This window comes from Rhinichthys klamathensis, unplaced genomic scaffold (genome assembly GCF_029890125.1).
Source record: "Rhinichthys klamathensis goyatoka isolate OS25496 unplaced genomic scaffold, OSU_Roscu_1.1 h1tg000009l_1, whole genome shotgun sequence".
NCBI classification, from domain to species: domain Eukaryota; kingdom Metazoa; phylum Chordata; class Actinopteri; order Cypriniformes; family Leuciscidae; genus Rhinichthys; species Rhinichthys klamathensis.
The window spans coordinates 5,385,257-5,400,538 of NW_026606562.1; the positions used below are offsets into that span (position 1 = coordinate 5,385,257).

Below are 15,282 nucleotides of genomic sequence, written 5' to 3' on the forward strand. Positions count from 1 at the left end.
GCAGGCGCGCCCGGAGACAGGATGTGAGGTATGGAGACCCCTGGAGCCAGTGTCAGGACATGAGAGACGGTAATAAATCACACTGTGTTCACGACTCTTCACCATCAGGTTGTATATGATATTGCCCAGTCCTGGAAAAAAGAATGCACACTACTCCCTCTAGTGTGCATAATGGATACTAACACATGCTAAGATGTGTGCACCAGTTCAATATGAAATACAAACTGATTCTGTTTACTTTCTGAAAGCAAGTTTTTGGTGTTTCTGTGACAAATAATTAAAACATGTTTCAAAGAAATAAAATAAAAAATCTTTTAGGAAGCTAAATACCCTGACTCACAGTGAAGATTTTTTTCATTCGAGCGGTGTTTAGAAGAATATGTAAATATGTTGTACGCTTTCCACTCAATAACAAAATAAATTCAACCAAAATTACAGGGAATGTTTACATCTCCACGTCAAAAAAGGGGAAACTTTTGGGAAAGATCGCTTTGGCCAAACAAACTTTCATTTGGCCTGATTTTGTTCGAAATTGTCACCCCTGTTTATTCTTTAAGTATATCAGGCCTTACACATTTTTCATAAACACTTTTTGTTATGTTGGTTGAAACTCTCTTCACATCCTGATAGCAAACAATAATAGAAGTGGTCTAAAAATTTAAACCTATGTCTTCTGTGGAAGTCTCAGGACCAAAAAAAATTCGTCCAACTTGTGACGCTTTGCAGACTTTGCTGTGTGCGTTCATGAGTTTAAAAGGAGGCGTGACTTTGGAGACGCTCTGAAGGGAGGGTGGGATCTTGCGCTTTCAAAGCTAGCTCACTATTGCTAACCTCACCGAAATTGCCTACCCTGCCTTTAAAAGTGTCCATTCCTCTCTGCAGGTTTAGAGCAGCCTGAACTGAAGACGATATACGGCGTGGAGACGAACTCAACCTTCCTGGAATGTGTCCCACGTTCACCACAAGCCACAATCAAGTGGATAATTCACCCAAACAACAACCAGAACAGCAAAGAGGTCCGTCCACATCCTGTTTTTAGGATGTAAACATTTGTAAACTGATAAGTGGATACACACTTAACTCACTTCTACACTAACACAAACCAATTTCTGTATCTCAGTTGTTTCCAGGTGAAGAAAACCTCATCCACATGCAACGTGGGCTTCTCATCCAGCAGCTAACATCGGCTAACGCTGGGCTGTACCTCTGCGTAGCCTACGAACACTCGTTCTCCCGCACGCTAGCCCGGTACGAGCTACACGTCATCCCCCAGAACAACATGTCGAGAGCGCAGAACACCCAAGCCGGAAATTACGCAGCCTCGCCGCGAAGCTTAAAGGAACTACATTTAATGGGAGTTAGCGGGCTAACGGCTGACGAGTACTGTGAACATCTTTGGTATCGTGAAAAACGGCGACAGCAAAAACTTCGCACGCTAAAGTGGAAGCAGGTGTCTGAAAACCGTAAAGCAAGAGTTAGGCGACAAAATCCACCCTACGAGCCTCTAGATGGAGGTGAAATTGCAGACTTTTGATGAAAAGGAAAGTGTGACTTTATCTGGACAATTAGCATCTTGTTTGTAGCTTAATGGCTACAAAGGCTACTTCCAACTAGCGGCAACCACCAATCGCTACTAGCACAACAACAAAGGGCTACAGACATTGAGAACTTTTATTATTTTTCATTAAGTCCTCTCTTAAGTTTAATTTTTGTAGCCTGTGCTAGTGTTAGCATGTAGCTTTAACACAGTATAACCAAACAGCCTGTAGCTGTGCAACTACGAATTTGTGCAATCTGGCATCCAGCTAAACACATTTTGCATTCATTTTCTGTAATATTTTCATTGTATTTCTGTTGTTTGTCAACCTTCTTGAAAGACAAGCATCTATGCTAAATGCTATGTATGGTTGGAAAGCTAATACTGAAAATGGACAATCTAACACGCTGCCCAAAGCTAACAGCAGTGGAAAGATGAACTGACTTCTCTTGCTTTCACCTGGCATGTAGATTAAACAGATCTGTATATCATTGTATTGATATTATATTTGGACTATTGATAGTCAAATGTACAAATTTGTAGTTTGTTCTGACAACAGCAGGTGCCTCCATGTTCAGAGGAAGTTTGCCCAGGATGTACCCTTCATGTTTCCTTCCTTTTCAAGAACAATCTCTTCTGCTCTTTCCTGAGAACATCCATGAGTAAATATTGTGTTTGTTTAATGACTTCTATGCATGTAATTTTGTAAAGAAAAGCAAAGCTCTCCACAACAGCTCAGCTCGTCTCTTGTGTGTACAGTTATCTAAAATGTGCTGTGTGTCGGAGCATCTGGGAGTGATAGATGATGGCCTCCATGGATTCATCAAAGGGCTTTTAAAATGATTTTGACTGCCCATGAAAATGACTTCCAGAATCCTCAGGCCTTTGTTCTTTTCTACCACATCTGAATGAAATCTAAAATAGGTTCATTGTTGATTGGTTAAAGTGGTAAGTTAGTTAAAGCTAAATGTTTCATGTTCGTTGATTGAATAACAGAGCTCACATGTTGGGTTACTCGAGTTAATGTTCGTATAATGTATTGTCTTAAAAATGGTCATATGTATTGAGAATATATTTTCTGGCTATATACCTATCAGAAGAACCATTTTTTTATCTCTAGATTTTTAGCACAATAGTGTATTTCTGTAATAGTAGTTGCTATATTTAAATTCCTAATACATGATTTAATAACTGTACACTCTACTATTCAAAAGTTTGGGTTCATTAATACTTTTCTTCAGGCAGAATAATTAAATGAATCAGAAGTTAAAATTATTATTATTATTATTAAATCATCATATTAGAGTTATTTCTGAAGGATCATGTGACACAAAAGACTGGAGTAATGATGCTGAATATTCAGCTTTACTATCATAAAAATAAATTACAATTTTAAATATATTCAAACATAAGTTATTTTAAAAATTTAAAAATATTTCACAACATTACTATTTTACTGTATTTTTGATCAAATAAATGTCGCCTTAGTGAGCACAATATAGGCTACTGACCCAAGAATTTTTAATGGTGTATATTTGTTTAATGTCAGTAACGGCTTTTTTGAACTTTTGAACGGATATGTATGTAGGCTATGTGTAGCCTATATCAATATGATGGCAGTTAGCTGCGTATGTGGATCTATGATCGTCTATGAAATACTTCATACAGAAACTATTTTTAAACCCCTGCAACATTTTTTTTTCTTTTGAGGTGAAGAAAATGGTGATAACTGAAACTCGAGGTCGATGTGAAATCATTTGGTTTAATCACACATCCTGCTGTGGGAGAGACTTTGTGGTTCATTGTTTGTGGTGCAAAGCAAGTGAAACATTTTAGGCTACTGAGCTTGTCTCAACTTTAATAAAGAAATGTTAGGCACAACACAAGTATTGAAGATCACCGATATTACGTTAGCCAGTTATCTGAAACAAATATGCTAGCAATTTCTACATAAAATTTGATGAAAGTGATGCTTTTGAAAACATATTTCTGACAATAAATGAAAGACTTTTGAAATGGCATGTCTATTTTGTCTCGGCGGAGCTGAGATGAGAACAATCGGTACACGGCCGTATTCTTGTTCGGCTGCTTAATCTCGTTGTCAGTCGACCGTGATCGCGCACCGCTCCAGCAAAGCACTAATCAATTGAACCAATACATAAAATGATTCACTGTTTCAAAGCGCAAGAAACCCACAGGCTGGTCACGTGGCACCTGGGGGTCAGAGAACAGTGTAAATGCAACGAAAACTCAGCCCAAACATGTATAGGGGGGAGTGGGGTAAGATGAGCCAGTGGGTAAGTTGACCTACCCCCTTTATCTTGGCAACTGTATACTTTTATTGTCTTTTGACCATATATTTTGGAACCACCCATCATTTCTGCCAGACTGTAAAAAGGAGAAGCACATGTCATGTGAGGAGTGGAAAGCACCCGTTTACTTTAAAAACAGTTTTTGGCTTGTCAAGTAAACTTTTAGCATAACAGATGTAATGGCTGTTACATCACAGCAAATTTGTCCAGGTCTAAAATATGTATTATCCATATTGGTGATTTAGCAATGTATAAAACCATGCAAATCATTTAGCTAAGTATTAGCCTGAATTGGTAAGTTAGTTTTATCCAAAATGGCAGCTAAGGGGCAAAGTGATGCTCAGTTTACACACTCCTCAACTTCCCCACTGACTTACCCCTAACCTGGGGCAAATTGAGCCACAGGAACACTTTTTTATAAGAAGCCATATTTTTAGAACCCTTTGTCATAGACGTATTCTGATCATTTAAAATGATTGTAAACATCCTGACAGTGTTGTGCCTGAACGTATACTTTTGAAGTATGAACTATGAACTGAACTAGTTCATTTTAAAATTTGTGAACTGAACTTTGAACTAGTTCATGTAGAAAATGAACTTTCCCAACACTGATCCTGAAATTACTTTAGATACTTGCATTGCACTTCTGTCTAATTTTCTCTTATCTTGAGGACCACATGAGTAAAAAAAAAAAAACTTGACTCATCTTACCCCACTCTCCCCTGATGAAAATGCATGTATAAATTGCCTTTTACAAGCCAATTGTAAATGTTTTTTTTTCTTCATTATACAAGGTTTTGCCACAGATAAATAGCCGCCATGGCAAAGAGCACTCACTATTTCGCAATCATCTTTAACATTAAGCGTTTTATGTAGCTACTGATTCCATTTATATATTGTCTTTTGCCTTCCAAATCTGTACTGGCAAGAAAACAGATTGTTGCCACAGTGTTTCCCAACGAAAAGTGTTTGACTTACAGAATGCAAGTAGAAATTACATTTCTAACAGTCCCCTTTTCAAAAATGGACACTCGTTTATGGATTCACCAGATCAATGGCATATATATATATATATATATAAAAAAAATTCACAGCATGGTTTAAAGCGGTATGACATAATGAGGCCGTGTTTGCTGAAACTAGTGACTTAGCAAGTTTAATACAAGCTTCAAATCACTGATTCAAAATTAAAAATTCATCAATATTTCATTAATACCACCACTAATGGTGTCTGTGTTTCTTTAAGGACTTCTATTTTTATATAATTCTGTTTCATTGTTTCCATTATTACATTTCCTGTGACTTGGTTTCCTTCCTGAGTATGTTTAAGTTTTTTTTCTAAAAAACTTTTTTTTCTTAAGTTTGTTGTTTAGTTCCTCATTTTCTCTAATTAGACATGTATTCCATTTATTCTTTGGTTCTGTCCTCAGAGTACAGAATGAGTCAGTATTTCGTCACAAGGATTTTTCTGAGTACAGCATGTTACTGTAGATTTTGTCATTTTCACATCATTATTACTGTATTCTTAACAGTTTCCTATTGTATAAGCTGTTTACAATATGCTACTGTATTTTCAATGCATTCTGGGAAAATGTTAGCCTGCTGTTTGTTGCCAGTAAGTTACTGTTGATTTTACATTAAAACATTTTTACAGTGACGGCAAGGTGTTTGGCTTCTCAAATGAAATGCTTGGAAAACTAAAAACTAAATAATTGGAAAGGTTCTGCATACATCACCAGTGTCCTGCATAAAACATTTTCACTGGAAAGTCTTGTTAGGGGATTTTGATTAAACATTATGAGGTCAGATACTTAAAAAAAATATGCACCAATGCACGGGGGAATTTTTCACAATATGATCTATTACATGCATTTTGAAAACAGATACAGTGAATTTTCATTGTATGTTGACTTTAAGTTATGTCTCTGTCAAAAAGTCAAAGGGGAAAAACATCTTCTTAGGACATCCTTCCTTGATAAAGATAAATGTTTGTGGTTTGTTATTTGCATAGATTGCAAATCAGAGATATTGTGTGACTTATCTGAAACAAATTTTGTTGCATGGGTCTGTTTCTAACCCAGCTACAGAAAAACATTTGTGGAAATTCAGAATTGTAGTTAAGCACAATATGAAACAGTTCAGATATTGTTAGCCTACATAGACTTGTTCTAAAACTATAGAAAATGATAAGAGCCGCCGTCATGCTTGAAGACATTTCTACAAATGTAGGCTACATGTGATTTAACAGCAGACGACTTTTAAGTCTTTGTGTTCAATTTATTTCAACAAAATGTTCATGATGAAAAATGAAACAAAACGCAAAGCCATATGTAAAATTCAAGCGATTTTATTATGATGACGTTAGCGGAAGCTTAATGGCATGGCAATTCCAAATGTTGAAATGTTGAATAGACAATAGCCTAAACACGATATGTTGTAAATACATAATGCATTACGTTCGTTATTTCTTAGCTCTCCTGATAAGCATTTTATCATTTATGGTCGTTATTAAAATATATACTGTAAACTTTAGCAGTAGCAGATACTTTCTATGTACAGGTCCTTCTAAAAAAATTAGCATATTGTGATAAAGTTCATTATTTTCCATAATGTAATGATAAAAATTAAACTTTCATATATTTTAGATTCATTGCATACCAACTGAAATATTTCAGGTCTTTTATTGTTTTAATACTGATGATTTTGGCATACAGCTCATGAAAACCCAAAATTCCTGTCTCAAAAAATTAGCAAATCATGAAAAGGGTCTCTAAACAAGCTATTAACCTAATCATCTGAATCAACTAATTAACCCTAAACACCTGCAAAAGATTCCTGAGGCTTTTAAAAACTCCCAGCCTGTTTCATTACTCAAAACCGCAATCATGGGTAAGACTGCCGACCTGACTGCTGTCCAGAAGGCCATCATTGACACCCTCAAGCAAGAGGGTAAGACAGAAAGAAATTTCTGAACAAATAGGCTGTTCCCAGAGTGCTGTATCAAGGCACCTCAGTGGGAAGTCTGTGGGAAGGAAAAAGTGTGGCAAAAAACGCTGCACAACGAGAAGAGGTGACCGGACCCTGAGGAAGATTGTGGAGAAGGACCGATTCCAGACCTTGGGGGACCTGCGGAAGCAGTGGACTGAGTCTGGAGTAGAAACATCCAGAGCCACCGTGCACAGGCGTGTGCAGGAAATGGGCTACAGGTGCCGCATTCCCCAGGTCAAGCCACTTTTGAACCAGAAACAGCAGCAGAAGCGCCTGACCTGGGCTACAGAGAAGCAGCACTGGACTGTTGCTCAGTTTTGCATGTCATTCGGAAATCAAGGTGCCAGAGTCTGGAGGAAGACTGGGGAGAAGGAAATGCCTGAAGTCCAGTGTCAAGTACCCACAGTCAGTGATGGTCTGGGGTGAAATATTTCAGTTGGTGTGCAATGAATCTAAAATATATGAAAGTTTAATTTTTATCATTACATTATGGAAAATAATGAACTTTATCACAATATGCAAATTTTTTAAGAAGGACCTGTAGATGAGGGGCGGAAACTCTTGTGAAAGCAAAACACGAGGCGTGCTTAACACAGGTGAAAAATGAGTAACAGCAAGCCAGCTTGCAATGGTCCGGGACACACGTCGTGAAACAGGGACGTCTGGACACTTGAAACTGCTGCTGTAGGTCCATTTCATGAGCTTGTTTGTTGCATCAGGGAAAACACTTTATCATTACCAAGATTGCTAAAAAAAAAAAAAAAACACACATTAAGAACTAGCCTACTGGAAAATAACATTAGCCTATGCCTATGTTCATTATTCTTACAAATAGAGTTCTCTTACGAGAGGTTCTCTCGTATTACGCAAGCTAGCTTACGCTACGGGAAAGATTCATCTTTTCTGAAATATTAAAGCCAAAAATTATCCTTAATTTTGTATCCATTGTCAACGCAGTGCAGCAGCTGCAGACCTTGAGCGGGCTAGCTAGCGAGCTCATTGGTTGCTCTGCGGCAACTGCTGCAGCCTATGGACGAACAGAATAAACTCGCGTCCAATGAGAGGCGCTCGCGCCTTCATCACATCACAGCCCGCCAAACTGGGCGTGGCTAGAGTGTATATTAGCGAGGTCCGAAGGCTGCATCCCTGATTTTCATCTCTTCAGCGAAGCTCTTCGCATCTGATACACAGAAGCCGCGTCGCCGTCTGAGGGGCATTTTAGCGAGCTTGGACAGCGCTTGAAGAAGCCGGCCGTCTTCGCCACCTTCAGCCATCCGGCAAGCTACGCCATCCGGTGACATATCCTTTTTAGAGCTAGCTAGTTCCTCAGTGAACTTCACAAAAGAGCACGAGCGTCTTTTTAAAGATGCCTCGCACCACCTGCGGCTCATGCCGCGCCCCTCTCAGCGCCGGAGACCGCCACCTCATCTGCGGTCTCTGCCTGGGACTGGAGCATGCAGAGCTCGCTCTCGCTGACGGCGGATGCAACCTCTGCGAGGAGCTTCCAATGTCGACCCTGCGGGCTCGACTCGAAGCATTCAAAGCCAAAGCCGCCGCGCCGCCTTTCGTCTCGCCGCGCAAGAAAAAGCGCCGCTCCCAAAGGCTGCCAGAACCGGTGCTGGAAGCGACTGTCTCGCCCGGAGCCTCTCCCTCGAGCCTCGCTTTCACCCCCCCGCCCTCCCCGGACGCGCAGTTGCCGCCGCGGCCGCACTGCTGCCATCTCGGATGACGGGGCGGAGGTAAAGGACTGCTGTTCCGTCATGGCTTTGGACAGCGAGGAGTGGTCAGGCTCCCTCGCCTCCTCCTCGGCCCACGAATCCAGCAGGACCCGCGCCGGAGTCGAAGAGGAATTAATGCGCCTCCTCACACAGGCCGTCGACCGCCTTGGGCTCGAGTGGTCACCGCCCCCTGAGCAGGCCCCCAACAGACTCGACGGCTGCTTTCTATAGAGCCGCCACCGTGCGTCACGGCGTTGACAATGGGTTCCCGTAGCGTAAGCTAGCTTGTGTGAACAGTGAACTGTGAAGGAGTGACTCTGGAGAAGCGGATGTGAAGGAGAGCTGTGGGAAAGCTGACCTACTTTCACTTTGACAGAATCGCTGGGTGGACACGGTTGTAACAAAGGTTTGTCGCAAAAGTTTTCTGTATTTATAATATATGTATATATATATATATATATATATATATATATATTCATTGTGTGAATTGCAGTGACACCTATTTGGTGCTTTTAATTGGAAATTAAAACTGACTGGAACTGGAAGTTCTTGTTTGGAAAGAATGAGTAATAATTAGTGAGATGTTTTTATGTGCCAGGATTTACTTCACATAACTGGAGATGACTGCTTCCAAATATGCCATGCCTACTGGTTTTGGAGGTTGAAGATATTTCTGAGAGTCTTTTGGCTACATTCTGTGTTACAATTCATTGTTTCCAGCATGGAATTCTGCCAAAAAAATGGAAATGTCAGGAGGTAGGCCAACATGTTTTTTTTTTCTTCTACATAGGCCAACTAATCCACACTAAAACATATTACATAAATATGAATGTAAATATTATTGGCAATTATACATTTTTTCCCAACACATACTTATTTTATAATATCTTTTATTTTTAGATGATTTAGAACAACAAGCCAAGCCCTTACTAAAGCTTTTGTGTCTTGTTTCAAAAGCATGACTAATAATATGATACGAATAATATGATTATATGGACAAAACAGCTGGTGTTACATTATACATGGATTGTGAATGCCGTTTCCTTAATTTACTTGGACATCATACATGTGTAAAGATGTTGAGAATTCAGTGAAAGAACATGCATAAGTGTATTGCAGGGATGTATGTTCTGTCTGCAGTAGTATAGCCACAGTGGAGGAAGATGGGGGAAAAAGACAGATTTGAATTGAAATCTGAAGCATTTATCTTACGCCCTGTTTACACCTGGTATTAAGATGTGTTTTCATTGTTCCGATCAGAAGTGGTTAATTGAGACGGAGAGAATGAACGAAGCCATGCTAGACTTTACGTAATGAGCGAGTGGAAATGGAAGTGAATGGACAGATCGTAATCTGTGTGTTTTGGCACAACATAGCCAAGTTGGAATCGATTGTTTTGGTGCACTTTCTCAAAAGACAACACTCTGGCGTTAGGTCGGTGGGAGAGAATGAGCAAGAGGGAGATTTGAACTGAAGAAAGACTCCAGAATTAGAGATGAGACACAAGACAAAAAAGAAAATCTCTAAAGAAATCACTGGAAAATAATGTGTTATGTCTGGGCAAGAGCTTTATAGGACCCATGTTAATATTAGAAAAGCTGTCCAGCGCTGGAGAGAGCGAAGCGGGAAGGCCTGAAAACAAACACAGATGTTGCTTTGATTCGCTCCATATGTGAGTAACAATGGGTTTGTGTGTCATTGTGTGTCTGCTGTGCTGTTGGCAACTAACAACCAACTATTGTTTGTAATTACCATTGTGTAGTGTACGTTAATTGTCGTTCGTCCATCATCTGCGCTTTATTTTTCGTGAAGCATTATTCAGTTGCGCTTCTGTATAAACAGACATGCACTCCTGGATTGCGTGCGTAACGGATGACAGCTAGTGTGAGTCGAGCTGACGACTGCTAGTCAATGCGGTGTTTAGCGTCATTGTTAGTGCACTCTAGGGATGGGCGTATCGAAACAAATGATACGTTCCAATTCGCCTACTTATACTACGCCCTAAAAGTATGTACTCTTTTTGGGAAGAAAAAGTACATAATTTTGAGTGTGTAGCAAAAGAGTAGGCAAGCTTAGGGACGTACTACTTCGTCATCTTTAACGGACAGATCTGTCGCGAGCATCCTATCGCCTTAAACTGCCCTGTCAATCATCTCGTCACAGTTAAAATCCTCCATTCATTCTAAGTTAATTTCTTACGGTTTCGGAGAGAAATGTTGTAGCACATTCATCTGCCAGTCATGGGTCTTTCATGCGGAGACTCTTCTCGTGTGTTTGGAATTTGAATAGGCCTATAATAATGCATTTAAAAGTTAATGGCTAAACGTATCTTTGCAAAAGTTCACAATGCTGCTGCAGATACAATATAATGTGGACAACATTTAATAAATACATTTTCATCTGGTTAGATACTAATAATTAATCACTCAAACCCCTTTATCTAAACCTCTAGATAAAGCGCGTCGGACTCGCGCGTCCTCCATGTCTGTAGTTTTTTAACACTTTTCACTAATGTTTGTAGTTCTAACCGAATCCTCGTCCAACGCGCGATGGGTTGTGGGCAACATCAGCCGTCAGAGTGTGCATCGATCTGCACTTCGGATTCTGACCGGGTATAGTAGACCTTCCGGGTCTCTTTGGGACACTCATTTCAACCTACTACGATTTGGGACGTACTAATTCTATTTTCGAATACTATTTAGGACGGATAGTATGCCAATTGGGACGCAGCAAAAGTATCAATATATCGATACTGACGTCGAGTATCGAAAGTATCGATACTCAAATAAAAATATCGATACGACAGTTGTTGTTTTTTTTACCAGTGATTTTGTTTATTTGACAAGAAGTTTAATGCGTACAATATGCATTGAATTGGATGAATAACCTGTTTAGTAAATAATTGTGTAACTATTTTCCTGCTTATCTGAACACACGCAAATGCTGCAAGTCAGAAGCAATCAATCACAGAGAGCGTTCACACACTGCCGACAATGCATTCAAACAGGGCTGCGTTTCCCAAAAGTATCACAAGAAACCATTGATGCTTTTGGGAAACGCAGCCCAGAACAATGCTTAACAGAAGACAGAAAACTACATAGTTTTTGCAAATAAATAATTTTTTGAATGTTAAAAGTTCATAGTTCTATTCTGTAACTAATTTTAATATAAATCAGACACTGTCAGAATAAAAAGGTTGCATTTTATGGGTGCAACAACGGTCACTGGCAGTCCCTTATGAAAATTAACATTACAGTGATCATAGTTCAACTAGGCCTATAATATTTTGTAGATTTCCATGGTTACCACTACAAGTAAACATTGTAACCACGTGTAAATAAAAATATAATCTAATAAGTTCTAATTAAGGCGTATTGAATGTTAAAATGCCTTTAAAATATAATGTTAAATCGGTATCATTACCCATTTTAATCTTAGTAATTCAATAATTTAAGAAGTTTTCAAATTTAAAAGTTCAGTTTAGAAGTATCGGTATTGATATCGGCGATACTGGCCTTGAAAGTATCGGTATCGTATTCGAAAACAAAATAAGTGGTATCGCCCATCCTCGCCTCGCTTGCAGGGCTTAGGGTTTCGAGACCGACTCGGGACGGGGCGCTCATGGTGCGTTCTATTATAGCCAACGAACCGACTCGGACCTCGGATATGACGTCACGTCGACACTTCAAGCGTTCTATAATGTTTTGCGCGTCCGAGTCGGAGAAAAAAATGGACGCCACCCGTTGTAATGGTAGCACTGGCCGAGTACCAAGCGCTCCAAAATAAGTATGTGCTTCACCTTACAGAACACCGAGGAAGAACTTGAACTTGAACTTGAAAATGTTCACTTTATTTAATGTTTTTCATGTTAATCTTCTGTTAGCAACGCTAGCAACGTTAGTAATTGCACTCACAACAACCGATTCCCATACCTACAGGGGACGCAGTAATACGAGTGATTATAATGGTCATTTAAAATACCAAAGCGGTTCAAAAACAATGAAAACAATTCATACTTACAAGTCACACAGGGCGCAGCCATCTTGAATTCCGAAACGGAATTCTTGCTCGGTGTCCTCACGGTTGTCCGACGTCCGAGAGGAGAAATCCGAGGTAGGGGGCGTGTTGCTAGGCAACGTCTGTCTTCCGATTCGGATCTCCGAGACGGATAAATAATGGAATGCACCATTAGGATTGGAGTGTGAGTTTTGGAGGCGGAGCAATGAAGAGAGGGGTGTGTTTGTTTGGGTTGATTTCAAATATCAACATTGGCCAACGGCATATTTAAAAAACTACTGATCCCACCTTTAATGTCGTCTGCATTTAAAATCTTTTTCTGTGTTTACAGACGGGGGTTATTTTATTTCCTGCTTGTGTTTCTTTTAATAAATGAAGGTGAGTGCTAAAATGAACAATTATTTCAGAAGCAAATTTCTACCTTTCTTGTCTGCTAAATCATACTTGCTTCTTTTTTATAACTTCTCTCTGTTTTCAGTGTCTCTGCAGGAGACCGTTGAGGGTTTTATCGGAGGCTCTGCTGTTTTACCGTGTTCGTCTGAAGAACATCAGCTTAAACTTCAAGACATCACTGTGCAGTGGAGACACAACAGACTTAGTGTATATCACATTATTGAGGGTAAAGACTCTGTAGAAGCACAGGATCCGGCATACAAGAACAGAACTGAAACCTTCCCTGAGGAGTATCTGAATGGAAACTTCTCACTCAAACTCTACAATCTTCAACACACTGATGCAGGAAAGTACACGTGCTTCATCACACAGGATTCAGTGCTGAAATCTGTCCAGAATGTTGAGCTTTTGATTAAAGGTGTGTAAAACCAAATGATTGACAAAAATGTCCACATACTCTTATAACATACATTCTACCATAGAAACATAAAAGGATACACTTGTGTGTTTATCACTGAACCTTTGTAATTGTTTTGTCTTTCAGAGAGACAAAAAATACACCGTACAAAAAACGCAAATGAAGGATCGAACCAAAAACCAGAGATGATTGTAATGATCATTTCCACTCTGTGTATTGGCATTATATTTTATTTGAGCTGTAAGTACATTTAGCAATGTTAACAGCGTGATCAACATGTACTTCATATTGCAAGTACTGTAGGTGACAACCTCTAATTAAATATTGTAACAATGTTTTACAGAACACCCAGTTTCTTTCCATTACTGACTTCCAGTTCCAATGACTCAACATGAACCGCACAGATTCCTGGAAACAGCTGGATGGCTTCATTAGATATTACTCTATTATTACTGCTATTTTTAGCCCATATAAACATTTTGTGTAGTTGTGCAAACACCAGCATGAATTGAATGTGTAAAAGCTCTCTTATAGTGCACATGTCTTGTTGAAGGTAGACGTGAGTGATGATTTGTGCTTGTTTTACAGTATTGTGATGATTATGCTGGTTATACCGTTATGCCTGTCACTACATATCTAAAGTTCACTTACTTCGCTTGTCTCAAATTTTTTGCAAAATTACAACTTAGATCACATACGAAAGGCCAATACAATGTTTAATGTGAACCAATTCCCAGGCCACATGTGATGCACTGTAGTAAGTACAATTTATGTTTCATAAAGTGATATAAAGTGAATGTACTCTACTGATAACACCTAGTTTTCACCAGTTCATCATAAATGGCCTGTCCGTAAGAAATCGACAGTACTTGTTTTACAGCATCATTCAAAGACAAAACACATGACACTAAAATAATGAAGAAAAAACAACAATAAAACACTAATGTGCATAATCGATAACTAAAATAAGCACTGAATTATCCCGACAGACTTCTGTAATTGTCATTTTACTGTTTTGAAAATTCTGTCAGTAATTACTCACCCTCATGTTGTTTCAACCCCGTAAGACTTTCGTTCATCTTCGGGAACACAAATTAAGATATTTTTTATTAAATCTGAGAGCTGGATCACTCATCCAAAGGCTTCTTAAGGGATCGAAACTGGCAGGCCCAGAAAAGTTAAAGACATCGTTAAAATAGTCCGAGTGACTACAGTGGCTCAATCTTAAGTTTATCAAGCGACGAGAATACTTTTTGGAGAAACGGAAGGTCTGAAATATAAGTGAATTGCTTTAAATACAAATATTAAAACCTTAAAATCAACTCTGAATTAAACCAATGAAGGGATGCCATCACAGGTGTGAAATGTTCCTTCTTTTTTATCCCTGTCAAAAAACGAGCCCTAGCGTTCTGTACCAGTTGTAGGCATGAGAGAAAGGACTGATTTATTCCAGCATATGTGTTACAATAGTCCAGCCTGGTTGAGATGAATGCATGGATAACAGTCTCCAAATCACTGAAACTTAGATAATTTTTGAGCTTGTGAAGTCCCCTAAGCTGCAGAAAACTGGCTCTAAACACAGAGTTGATTTGTTTGTCAAATTTTAACTCAGGATCAAGGGTACTTGTAACTCCCAGATTTTTTTACTTTATCACGAATGTTATCTTGAAGGGGGCCCACAGTATGACTTAATTTATTTAAAAGGTGTAAAGGGCCAAACAACATAACTTTAGTCTTTTTCTGATTTAGTTGAAGGAAATTGTTGTCCATCCAAGCCTTAAAGTTATCCAAACAAGTTAGCAAAGAGGACACTGAATAAGTACCTGATTTTAGAGGAAATAGAGGTGAGTATCATCGGCATAAATATGATATGAAAAGTTATGGGACTCAAAAATAAAA

The 15,282-nt window shown here is 39.1% G+C and overlaps 2 protein-coding genes across 5 annotated transcripts in view; both read left to right on the top strand.

The window, feature by feature from the left end:
* si:dkey-49n23.1 (semaphorin-3D) overlaps nt 1-2,275 on the top strand; it is a 67,383-nt gene extending 65,108 nt beyond the window's left edge. For all 3 annotated transcript variants that reach the window (XM_056260622.1, XM_056260623.1, XM_056260621.1), the window contains 3 exons: nt 5-69; nt 883-1,016; nt 1,121-2,275. In XM_056260622.1, coding sequence (XP_056116597.1) covers nt 5-69; nt 883-1,016; nt 1,121-1,534 — 613 coding nt within the window. In that variant the 3' untranslated portion in view covers nt 1,535-2,275. The remainder of the gene's footprint in view (nt 1-4; nt 70-882; nt 1,017-1,120) is intronic.
* LOC130094358 (CD276 antigen-like) overlaps nt 1-13,715 on the top strand; it is a 46,731-nt gene extending 33,016 nt beyond the window's left edge. The window contains exons 1-5 of one of the 2 annotated variants that reach the window (XM_056260630.1): nt 8,853-8,961; nt 9,154-9,311; nt 12,904-12,950; nt 13,051-13,383; nt 13,510-13,715. In XM_056260630.1, coding sequence (XP_056116605.1) covers nt 9,277-9,311; nt 12,904-12,950; nt 13,051-13,383; nt 13,510-13,637 — 543 coding nt within the window. In that variant the 5' untranslated portion in view covers nt 8,853-8,961; nt 9,154-9,276 and the 3' untranslated portion in view covers nt 13,638-13,715. Of the gene's footprint in view, nt 1-8,852; nt 8,962-9,153; nt 9,312-12,903; nt 12,951-13,050; nt 13,384-13,509 lie in introns of those variants that run through there. The other variant, XM_056260629.1, reaches the window with a different exon arrangement.
* The last annotated feature ends 1,567 nt before the right edge of the window (nt 13,716-15,282 follow it).